The 12,180-nt window shown below is 36.3% G+C and overlaps 1 protein-coding gene across 1 annotated transcript in view; it reads right to left on the minus strand.

Moving 5' to 3' along the window:
• Positions 1-10,643, minus strand: part of adarb2.L (adenosine deaminase, RNA-specific, B2 (inactive) L homeolog) — a 415,479-nt gene extending 404,836 nt beyond the window's left edge. Inside the window, exon 1 of the mRNA XM_041565811.1 lies at positions 9,625-10,643. Coding sequence (XP_041421745.1) covers positions 9,625-9,721 — 97 coding nt within the window. The 5' untranslated portion in view covers positions 9,722-10,643. The remainder of the gene's footprint in view (positions 1-9,624) is intronic.
• Positions 10,644-12,180: the final 1,537 nt, after the last annotated feature.

Genomic DNA, 12,180 nt, shown 5'->3' on the forward strand with positions numbered 1-12,180 from the left:
AAGCACATATAACTGAAAAGTCAACTGTCTTAAAGGAAAACTAAACCCCCTTAGGTACAACAGCCACCATTAACTAGCTTCCTTCGCCCCCCTCATCTCAGCTTTTGTGGCTATTGGAGTATAGTTCTTCTTTAAGAGCTCATAATTTCGAGTACTGTTGTACATTCATTTCTTCTTGCTGTTACTGGTTTCAACCCTGAACAGAGTAGAAGTAGTAGCATGATCCATCAATGTTTAACATCTAGGACATACAGTATGTTGTCAAGAGCATACAGTATATTGGGGCTCATGAAGGCCAGTTAGGATGTTTTTTTGGGTAACATGCTTAATTGGTGCTGTGAGTATTTATGGAAATATTTTTATAAATCTGTAACATTATTTTGAATTTAATGGAACCTGACCAAGGCTGAAAGCCATGCAATGAGAAGACTGAAAGAATTGAACAAATTAACAATTTTGGTCTAGAACATTTTTAGGTCCATTTATCAACATTCTCATTTTAGTGCTTTTAGATTTTTCTAAAACTACAATTAAATTCTATTTCTCTAAAATCACAAATGTCTTGTAATGTATTAAAAAATCATAATACAAAAAAACCCAACAAAGACAAAGCTGAAAACCTTTTAAAAATTCCAGTTTTTTGGACAATTACTAGCAAAAAATAAGTCCTAAAACTCTGAATGGCTAAAAAAAGATCCAATAGGATCAGCAGCACATCTCCCACTGACTTTTATAGAGCCGCAGCTGCTTTTACTTGCTTTTACTATTTTTGTATTAGAGTTATTTAAGGTTTTATATCATTCGTAAATTGAATTTTTAGGGTTTTAGAGAAAAAATTTGATTTGTGAAAAATTCAAGTTCAAATGCTATTAAATATGCCCCTAATTTCTCTAATTGCTGAGCTTGCAAACTCAATCGTTAAATAAAAATAAATATAAAGACACAACAACTAGGGATGCACCGAATCCACTATTTTGAATTCAGCCGAACCCCCGAATCCTTCGCAAAAGATTCGGCTGAATACCGAACCGAATCTGAATCCTAATTAGCATATGCAAATTAGGGGTGGGAAGGAAACAACATTTTTTACTTCCTGGTTTTGTTACAAAAAGTCGTTTACTTAGGCCAATATATCTAATGATTGCTAATTAAGTAGAGAAGTTCTGTGTTTAAAGGGATTTAGTAATATAAAAAAGTGGAGAATTCATCTGCATCTTACATCCTTCTATATTAGTTTTCCTCAGTTACTGAAATAAAGACAGAATGATAACAAATATAGATTTTACAAAATCATGTCTTTCGGTGGTCAGTAGCTGACTGAGGATGTAGGGGCATATAGTTAAACACCAGCTGAAAAGCCCAAGGCAAAGGATTTCTGGTGCACTAAATGAATGCCCTTTCTTTCACACCCTGTTGATATTACTGTCATTGCCTAGTGCAGTGATCCCCAACCAGTAGCTCGTGAGCAACATGTTGCTCTTCTACCCCATGGATGTTGCTCCCAATGGCCTCAAAACAGGTGCTTATTTTTGAATTCCTGGCTTGGAGGCAAGTTTTAATTGCATAAAAACCAAGTGTACTGCCAAACAGAGTATCAATGTAGGCTGACAATCCACATAGGGGCTACCAAATGGCCAATCACAGCCCTTATTTGGCACCCCAAGAACAGTTTACATGCTAGTGTTGCTCCCCAACTCCTTTTACTTCTGAATGTTGCTCACGGGTTCAAAAGGTTGGGGATCCCTGGCCTAGCGCATCATGTCACTGTGTGTTAGAGATTGTATTGTGTTTGTTGATTGGAGATGGCCAGTGCACATTAGGCAAATTGGAACCTTTTTGACCCCTGCCATGAATACTTGGGTCCAGCCTAATATAAGCAAAGCCTTCACCGCATTTGCTTCCACACATTGTTTCACCAAATAAATACAGACTTTTAGTATGTCCTGTTTGAGACTTGGGTTCCTTCAAAAAGTTAATGAGTGGGTGCTCTGTAGCTGCGCTGGATTATTTCCATATAGCATAAGGCTCATTTAAATGTGGATCGCTATTTTGGACACATTTTAGTATCTTGTCCAATCCAGAATTTGTTAAATAAGGAAATTGCTTGAACTAAAAACATCATTAAAGTAACCGTACACAATGATTTTACAATGGTCTGTGGTGAGATTTTTGTTAAATTCGTTTTTATTTTGGAACTCTAAAAACAAACCACTACATATACAGAAGAGCCCTACAACAATCACAATAAGCAACCAAACTAGTACTTTTGCTTCTCTGGACAAGCCCTCTTATAATGGAGCAGACACATAGGGGGTTATTTATCAAAGTCCGATTTTATCTAAACATTTTCTGCTACAAACTCCAATCAAATCCGCTCGGGTTTTTGAAGCTTATTCATTATTACTTATTTTCCCGAAAATTAGCTTTGCGTGAAAAAAATCAGATTTTCAAGATTTTTCTAATTTTCACTCGAAAACTCTGATTTCTTATGCCTTTTTCCCAAAAACTTTGGGGTATTGCCCAAAACCCAGTGCACATAAAAAAATCATTTTGACTTCTCCCATTGACTTATACGCAACCTTGACAGGTTTGAGATGCCAAATTTTCTGATTCTAACTTTTCCATCCTTGGGGTTTAATAAATTCTGAAACGTTTGTGATTTTTTAAAAGTCTGATTTTATAAAAAAAATTAAAAATTGTTCAGAATTTTTGCATTTGGAGTTTAGTAAATAACCCCCATAGTAAAATGCTGTAAAGTAGCACCATAAATGTCATCATTCAGTAGTCTTCTATATTCAACCTGCTAATATTTTAGGAGAAAGGAACATGGATCCCTTTTGTAAAAAGTGTAAAGTTATCATAAATCAGTGATACCCTAATAATCTTTCCATTTTCCAGTGTTACAACTAAGGCCACCACTAAACACTTGTGCTTCATAGCAAATTTATATAAACACAATAAAAAAAACACCAGCAATAGGATACCAGGCTAGTCTAAGTCTATGTTGACTTTTATGTTTCAGTGAAAGAATTTCCCTTGTGTGTTAGTTTCTGTTGGATCCCATCAAGACTCTGCAGCAAGTTCAAGTAGAACATTTTGATATCACTTAAAATTGGGTGGAACAGGTCATTTTTTGAAGGAAATTAGAAAACGAAATTTCAAGTTTGGGGAAAAATTATATTATCAAACATTATAATTTGCAAGCTACATTGCAGTAGGCCCCAGGTTATGTAGGAAGATCATGTATGTACAAACAAACATGTTTTCCAGCAAAGAATCCTTATGGAATTCATTTTCTGCTGTTGCACTTGCAATCCATTATCTATTCTGCATTGACTGTATTGAAAACAAATGGAACCCAACACAGATCGTCTACCTTATATGACCAGCAAAGGCTTGGAAATTAAAATCAGAATGGGCCAAAATTAAATCTTTTCTACAAGGAAACAAGAAGGGAAATGTTCTCTACTTCACAGGGAAATGAGCATGCTAGTTAGATCTGTATTCATGAATCACGCATTTTAATTCTAAATTTAAGTTCAGCCATCATAGCTAATGCCCTTGATGCAATCTTAAATTGCTGTCATTACACGGATCACTAGAAATCGGATGGTGGATAAAGGATTAATCGATTTAATTTTATCACCAAATCCAGCCCTGCCTCTTGAGCTGTCAGCGGACAAGATAAGAAGAGCACATCTTGAGACTTGACACAAACCTGTCATAGGAAGCAGTTGTGTCTGAAAAAAAAACCCAGTCGCGATGAAACAAGCTCATTTATTGCTTTGGCAGAGCTGGAAGATGGAAAAACCAGACTGTTCTTTTTATCTACAGCCTTAGCTTAATCTGTTTCAATATTATTGGATTTCCTACTAAAATAATCTTCCTTTCTGTTTCCTCCTAATCTACTCGTTCTCACTCTACCAACAGTTAGCAACATACAAAATTGCATTATTAATATTTATGACATCACAGGCGCTAAAGGATTTTCGTATTGCATTTAATATTGTTTCTTTTTTTATGTAACTCAAAAAAAAGGACAAGGAACACTGGTGTCATTTCAAAAAGTTGCCATTTTTTCTCTTATATCATGTTTTATTTGTAAGAGCTGGGAAGTAAATGCTTTGGTAATAAGGTAAAAATCAAATCATTTACCAAAAATCTAGAGAAATATAAAATATACTGTTTGCCAAAGAGGTTTTTGATCAAGGAGAATATTTCTCTTATCAAATTTCTATCTTAACTAACTATCAAGCAGAGGGTTTTTCTAGCAATGTACAGTTTAAAATGTCTCACTGGCAGCAAGCTAAGCATGATGGGATTTGTAGTTCACAATGTATGAATGCTATCCATCATATAAAAAAGCAAACATAGTAGACCATCCATATAAAATGTAATGGAAGAAAATGCTTAGGGATATACACCAATCTTACTTTTTTATAATAAAAAGTATCTTTAGCATAATGATAACTTTGTGTAGTAGAATTATTTGTAACAACTACCACAGCACAGTGATTTGGTTTCCTTTCTGCAGGAACAGTGACAAACCATATATCATCTAGGCTCAGACTTGAGGGTGATGTGGATTGACTGATACAGATCCCTGTGATGAAGCCCAATCATTATTCCTTTCATCAAACCAGGAGCATATGATTGTGTGCATTGAAAAAAAAAACAGCCTTGGGAATGTATTTCCTATGGATCTTCGAATGGGCTATCGAATAAAATAAACAGGAGTGGGAATCAGATCCCTATATATATAAGGTTACTAGTTTTCTTAAAATAGAAGTTAATCTCTAAATCTATTTCATAGGTAGTTTCCCCAAAATTCCCCTTCTCCAGCCCCTCTTTGTCAGAAATAGGTTGTGGTAGATTATTTCAATATGGAGGGGAAAAGAGAGAGAGAGAGAGAGAGAGAGAGAGAGAGAGAGAGAGAGAGAGAGAGAGAGACAGAGACAGAGACAGAGACAGAGACAGAGAGAGGGGGAGAGGGAGAGAGAGAGAGAGAGAGAGAGAGAGAGAGAGAGAGAGAGAGAGAGAGAGACAGAGAGACAGAGACAGAGACAGAGACAGAGAGAGGGGGAGAGGGAGAGAGAGAGAGAGAGAGAGAGAGAGAGAGAGAGAATGCTCCAAATATCACCCCTTTGTTTCCTAAGCCTCAGGGTACAGATCTAGATTTAGTAAGCAATAATAAATGAGATCTAAAATAAACAAAAAATTGAAACTCATTCCAGAATAACCCTATTTTTATGGGCACATGCCAAAAAAGAATAAAAAAATCACAGGCATCACTCAGCTATGTTTATACAGCACATTTGATCTACATCTACAGTATATTTCAGGCGAAGTCTGTGCAAATTTAGAGAAGCCCCTCTAAAATTTCAAGAAGACTTTCCTTTTGTTTGTTAATCAACAAGATACAAGGAATCATTAAAATGTAAAATTCCAGGATTTAATTTTGTCATCAATATACCAGGAGCTGAAAATAGGATTAACATTATCGCTCATAAAAATTGTTAGAAAATTCAGTATAACCGCTCTGTCGTAATGCTCAAATTACATTTTGTTTTGTTTTGTAGTTTCTAATGCAATTCAGTCCAATTCATACACAAGTTTCCAGTTTAAAGAGGAGACAACTGCAGCTCTCAGGCCACCTTTGATTTCAAAGCATTTGTATCACATCGTACGGTTGAACTATTTATATATGAAGGAGCCCAATCGCCTACTAATGAGATTCAGGGTCAGAAATTCTGTACATGAAATAATTACCAATATGTTGTCTTTTTTCCATAGGCTGGTATTAATTCAACAGTTGATTTTCAGCTGAGATTTTATTGTTTTGTAAAATATATTTGCACAAAAGCACGTAGGAAAAAAGATAAGTTCAAGATGGAATCAGCTCTTTATTCAGCAAAATAATGAGCCGGGTAATTAGCATGCCGAACCCGTGGAAGACTGACCAGTTCATTGTCAATCAATTACGTATCGTACAGTTATTTATTTCTTTCTTCCAGTTTGACAAGCTGATAGCAACTCAGGAAAGCACATGGCAATAACCAGATTAGAAGGCCACCACCAAGCTATGAGAATTCGTACTCTCTTCTTCATACAGTAGTATTACACTTTTGTTATGCATTTTTAATTTTGACAAAATTGTGCAGAATCAAAGCAATGTTCTGGGAAGGGTGTTATTTAGTATGGGCTGCTTGAGCTCAGCAAGGTGTAAAAATTGAAAATGCAAATCTTCAAAATTTTTGAATTTTAAAATGTAATAAATAGATTTTTAGTATATCTATCTATCTATCTATCTATATCTATATATATGTGTGTATATATATATATATATATATATATATATATATATACACACTAAATATATATATATATATATATATATATATATATATATATATATATATATATATATATATATATATAAAAGTATATAGAATCATACTCTTCAGTCACATGTTGGTATGTTTAAATGAATGTGCACCCATGTATTATATGATATGCATGATAAGTTGATGAAACCTAATAACATTTATTTCAAATTACAAATTTAAAAAGGGAGCAAAGATTCCCACCCATGTAATTGTATCAATTCTTTTTTCTGATTTTGTACAATACATTCTGGCATTACTTTTAGGAGTTCCTTTGCATTGTGGCGTCACTACAACCACTGATCAGGGAACCTTTAAATACCAGTAATATTTACACTTAAATTCCATTAACTTAGTCAATTTTACATTGTCAAGAGTGAATAATACAAGGAAATTGGAATTGCAACGATATTGTGTTTGTAATTATTTTTGATTTGGGCTGATGATGCCTCCTTTTTCATTACAGGGTATAATTTTATTATTCAGGGTGTGACACATCTTTCTACACCATGATTATTTTCTTCGAAGGAAAGAAAACTCGCAGGTATGTGGAATCGCTGGTAAGGACAGTAACATTCCGGCACCTGGTCGGAAGATTGACACGTCGGATTATAAATACCCTGCAATTATGACCGTTAATAATGTGCAATTACTGTAAGGTGGGATTATTAAGCATGCATGGGGTTATGCACACTTGCCTGCAAACATATTATTTATGTGCATTTCCCCCCTCACTTGATTACAGAACAATGATCCTATCGCTATTCATCATCAGAATGTGACCTGAGCACCCCTAACTAAGGATCTCGTAGGCAAGGAACAATAGGCAAGTTTATTAAACATGCACCGGCTATGGGAAATTAGCATGACATTAGCTCTAGATATTTTACAATTCTGTTGCTATATATATTGGGCTGTAAAAAAAAATCATTTTGTTAACTCTGGACTGAATTGAAATACTACTGATTCGATCAATTTGTGTCTTAGATATATCTACTGTAAATGCAGGCCTGTGTAACTATTACACATACTTGCAGACTAGTTAATATTCCTACTGTTTTTGAAAATTGTATTTTATGTTTTTTAAAAATAGATTCTACGCTATAAAAGCCATAATTGTTATATTTTTATAAACTGTATTTAAATCCACCCAGGATACACTTCATAGTTTTAAGGCTGCAAACTTTTGCTATCCAACTAACCTGCTCATTTATTATCCCGGCTGCATTTTTGCACTGGGGCTTTCAATTATAGCTCATGAAGTATATTAATAGCTACCATAAAATAATTGCTGTCCATAATTTATTTGTCCCTGAGTAGGAAAAGTATGCTGCTCATTAACAATTCCGTGTGCAGAATAACATTCAAACCACAAGGCAATCATAATTAGGATGAAATTAATTTTTTTTTAATGTTTTTAATAATATTACACTCCACTGAAGGCACTATAAATAGATACCATTGCTTTCTATGGGCCAAAGCTTATATATTAAGACGTGTGCAGATGAAAACAAAGGAGGTAACTACAAGCTACCACTCGCTTATATACTTAGAAAATCTCTAAAATGTAGATTTGGCCTCCTTTCACTGTTTCACCAAGACATTGGAAAGTAGAGGTAACCTTGAGACAAACATGGATAGGGCACCCACTCATGATGTAACAGTAGTGATTTGTGTATTCTGTAAGATAAATTTTAATAATATAGGTATATTTTGTTGTTGGTTCCATTTACGTTATTTATGATCAAAATATTGTGTTTTATGGGTGTTTTTCCCCTCTTCAAATTCAAATCCCTCTCTCTCAGTCCCTCAATGCAAGTGAGTATACCTGGGTTTTCGCTGCCTGGCTATTGTTGGCTTGGTAACAAACAGTACGGCTAATTGGTGTACAGAACAATCAAATCATGCTTGCATAACTAAATTATTAACCATTTCAATCAGATCGGGCTCAGAGCGGGGGTAATAACGAGGGGACTGTAGTCATGGCGGGCTTCGTTAACAAGGTCACTCGGGGCACTAAACAAATAGACAAGAGGAGACGTCAAACCCTTCACTGTAACTTCATTTAGAGGCCTCTTTACTGGTAACCTATTCCTTATATTGGGTTGCAGGAGTCACTCATACTCACACTCATATCCAGGTCAGACAAAATCAAGGCATTTAGTAAATTCACACATCTGTAATGTTTCCCCTTTAACAAGGCAGTCCTGTGATTAACCCCTTCACTGCCAAAGTGAAAGCATTGAAGCAAACAAATTCAAGAAACGGAAGCCTCAATAAAGGACCAATGACAGCAAAGTAGATGGAATTCCTCTAGAAGTGGAAGTTAGAGAGAAGCGCAGAAACTTTTCCCAGCTCTAAAACACAGATCTAGAGTTGCCCCCTCAACCCTTTAAACACGAGGGGTAGATATAATTTGCATAGCACATGGCTAATTAGCAACTCATTTCGATACATGCTGCAGACTGCACCGCCATGCATCATTCCCTGAAATGTCGTGAACGTTGTAGAGATGGCTCAGGGGTTTAAAGAGGTGACAACCCTAAACTGGAGTTAGCTAGATATTATCCTACAACTGCCATGTTTTTGGATGCTGGAGGATGATGGGAGTTGTAGTTTAACACCCCCAAACCCTCCTCCAAAACTCTTTAACAGTATGCAATATTTACTATATAATCAGTATCTGATTCATTATATTCACCCTAATTCTGACCTTGTGTTTACCAATTGCTTCTTGGGGTCATATAAATCACACTTGCAAAATGATAGGCGCTTCATTGCCACATTAGCTCGAAGGGGGGTCCATGGGCAGGAGCAAACTCTCCGCTGCCCAGTCTTCTGATGTGTTTAGAAGTAGCCTAGATATTGTGTTAACCCTGTGCTAGAAGCCCCCCTGTGCTACAGTGACTTGTATATACAGGCTGCATAATATAAGCAGTGGGGGTACGGCTGTTCTCCTTCTTCTGTTATTAGAGACTGGCAGGGATCATATGCTAATGTCTCTCTGTCAGGATGAAAGGAAGCTCCAGACATACTAAGCAGTGCCATTATAATACAACGATCCTCATTAAGAGCAAAAGGAGACAGATGTAAGCACAATGAGCCTTTCTCATCACTCCTGCACGCAGCGCATCCCATGCCTGGCACAGACAACTCTACCCATCGCCCTGCAAAGTGCCAACAAAGAGCAGTGATTCCATTGAAAAAAAAAAAAACAAATAACAAAAAAAAGGACTCTTACCTTTTCTCTTCGATCTCCTCCTTCTTCTTTTGGACTTGAATTTGAGTTGACTACTTGGGCACCCAGAATTCCTGCTGCTCGCCAGAACTGATGCCATTTGCGCAGTTGAACAGACAAGAGCCCAGAGTGTGGAGAATATTGACCGACCCAAGTGTCTGTGTTAATGTGCTTCTCTCTTTGCCTGCTGCTGCACACTCAGTAGCTGCTAATTTATCCTGCAGGATTGGGTGCTGCTGCTGCTACACACACAGTCACTTTCTATTAGATGGGTTAAGTGCCTTTTATCTTCTTTGGCATGCTTGGGAAATCTGCCTATAGTGAGAAGTGTGGGGAGGTACACGCTGCTGCCGGAGCAGCTCTCACTGCTTCTCTCCCTTAGCCGGGCTGCAAATGCTCTGCCTGGACTTTTTGCACCTCTCTAGTCATTTGGCACAAGCCACTTTAAAGCCAATCATGCGGGGAGCCTGTCTATTTGCTATAGCAAAGTCTAATTAGATCCAATCAGAACTGTCTCTTGGCTCTGACATCAGCACCCTCTGTGCTGTGTATTCCCCCCACCACCACCACCCGTCAGCCTGCAAATTCAGCTCCCATTTGGGCTCAGGACATGATAGGAAGAAAGGGAGAGCTGAGCTGCAGGGGAATGGAAACTACTTTATTTAGATGGATCCTGCCTAAGGGGGGAAACTTAAAAAAAATAAGGAATTTATCAGCTTCTGTATTATGCACTGAAAATCATGCTTGTCGACCCTGCCAGTAATGCATTGTGAAGGCAAGTATTTGGTTTGTCTCCAAGTCGCATTTAGATTTTTATTTTTTGAAAAATAAATACATTAAGCCATAGTAGGAGATAAAATTCAGTATCCATTGCAAACCGGGAAGTGAAAAGGAAACGTTTCCAGACCGCATAAATGTTAGGTATCCAGATTCGAACAAATTTTTGGTAAATCATTCTTGGGTCTGAACCCACAAGTAAAGAGGTATGGTCCAGGGACTGCTCCGATTGCCATCTTGGAGTCAGAAAGGATTTTTTCCCCCTTTGAGGCGAATTAGAGAGACTTTAGATGGATTGTTTTGCCTTCCTCTGGATCAACTAGTAGTTAGGCAGGTAATACATATTACCTAATATATAATTAAAAGGTTGAACTTGATGGGCATGTGTCTTTTTTCAACCTAACTTACTATGTTACACCAAAAAGAAACACTTTCTAATAAGCTCTTAATCTTTTTTCTAAAGAATAATAATAACTCTTTTCAGCACATTAATACTGTAAGTCTCATACAAACTGGTATGGGATCTATTATCCAGAATGCTCGGGACCTGTGGTTTTCCGGATAAGGAATCTTTCATACTTTGTCTGCTAAAAATCATTTTAAACATAAAATAAACATAGTTTTGCCTTCAACAAGGATTAATTATATATTAGTTGGGATCAAGTACAAGCTACTGTTTTATTATTACAGAGAAAAAGGAAATCATTTTTAGAAATTAGAATTATTTGGTTAAAATAGAATCTACGAGAGACGGCCTTCTCATAATTTTGGTAATAAACAGATCCTATACTTGTACAAATTTTTGTCTTTTATTTTCTTGTAAATATCATTTTGGTAATTTGGGTTTCCGGATAACAAATCCTATATCTGTAGAAACTTTTGTCTTTTATTTTTTTGTAAATGTAATTTTGGTAATTTGGGTTTCTGCATAACAGATCCTATACCTTTACAAACTTTTGTCTTTTGTTTCTTTTGTAAATGTATTCCTTGATACCCTGATTTCCACACAGGTATGTGAAAGGGATGAATGGAAAATTATTCACTCTTTTGGTACTGCACCAGAGCTGGAACTGTGGGAAACAAATACCTTCATATTGAAGATACAGAACAGAAAATATGGCCAAAGAATTATGGAAATTGGAGTTAAATAGAAGAGCAGCTCAATGATCGTTTCATACAGCATTTAAAAGATCTACAATCAGGGGCGTAACTATAGAGGAAGCAGACCCTGCGGTTGCAGGGGGGCCCAGGAGTGTAGGGGGCCCAGTGAGACCCTAATTAATTAGCAATTTTAATATATCTTGGTAAAATAGGCCAACTTATAAATATTTTGGGGACCTAAATTGAATTTGCTATGGGGCCCAGTAACAACTAGTTACGCCACTGTCTACAATTGTTTATGGTGATTGCATAACGTGACGAGTCCCTGGTTTATTGGCTGCAAGTCTGTAACTTGTGCTAAAAGCAGCAAATGTCTCACAGTCAGAATCACAGAAAATAATGTATAAAGACCGGCATTGGTAACATTCATTACCTTTGCCTTCAAAACATTTATTGGTGCCTTACAACGAAATACATTTGCATATTGGTACAAAAAGCAATGATTTCCACATTTATAAAGATGGGAACTTTGTCATTAAACAAGCTGAGTGTAACAGGATGGACGGTGTTCTTTATTATTTAAAATTATCTACAATGATGTGTTTATTATATCAAATAAAACAGCATATATACAGTACCTATATCTAAACCATGTTTACACAGCAAAACATTAAAGGAACA

This window comes from Xenopus laevis, chromosome 6L (genome assembly GCF_017654675.1).
Source record: "Xenopus laevis strain J_2021 chromosome 6L, Xenopus_laevis_v10.1, whole genome shotgun sequence".
NCBI classification, from domain to species: domain Eukaryota; kingdom Metazoa; phylum Chordata; class Amphibia; order Anura; family Pipidae; genus Xenopus; species Xenopus laevis.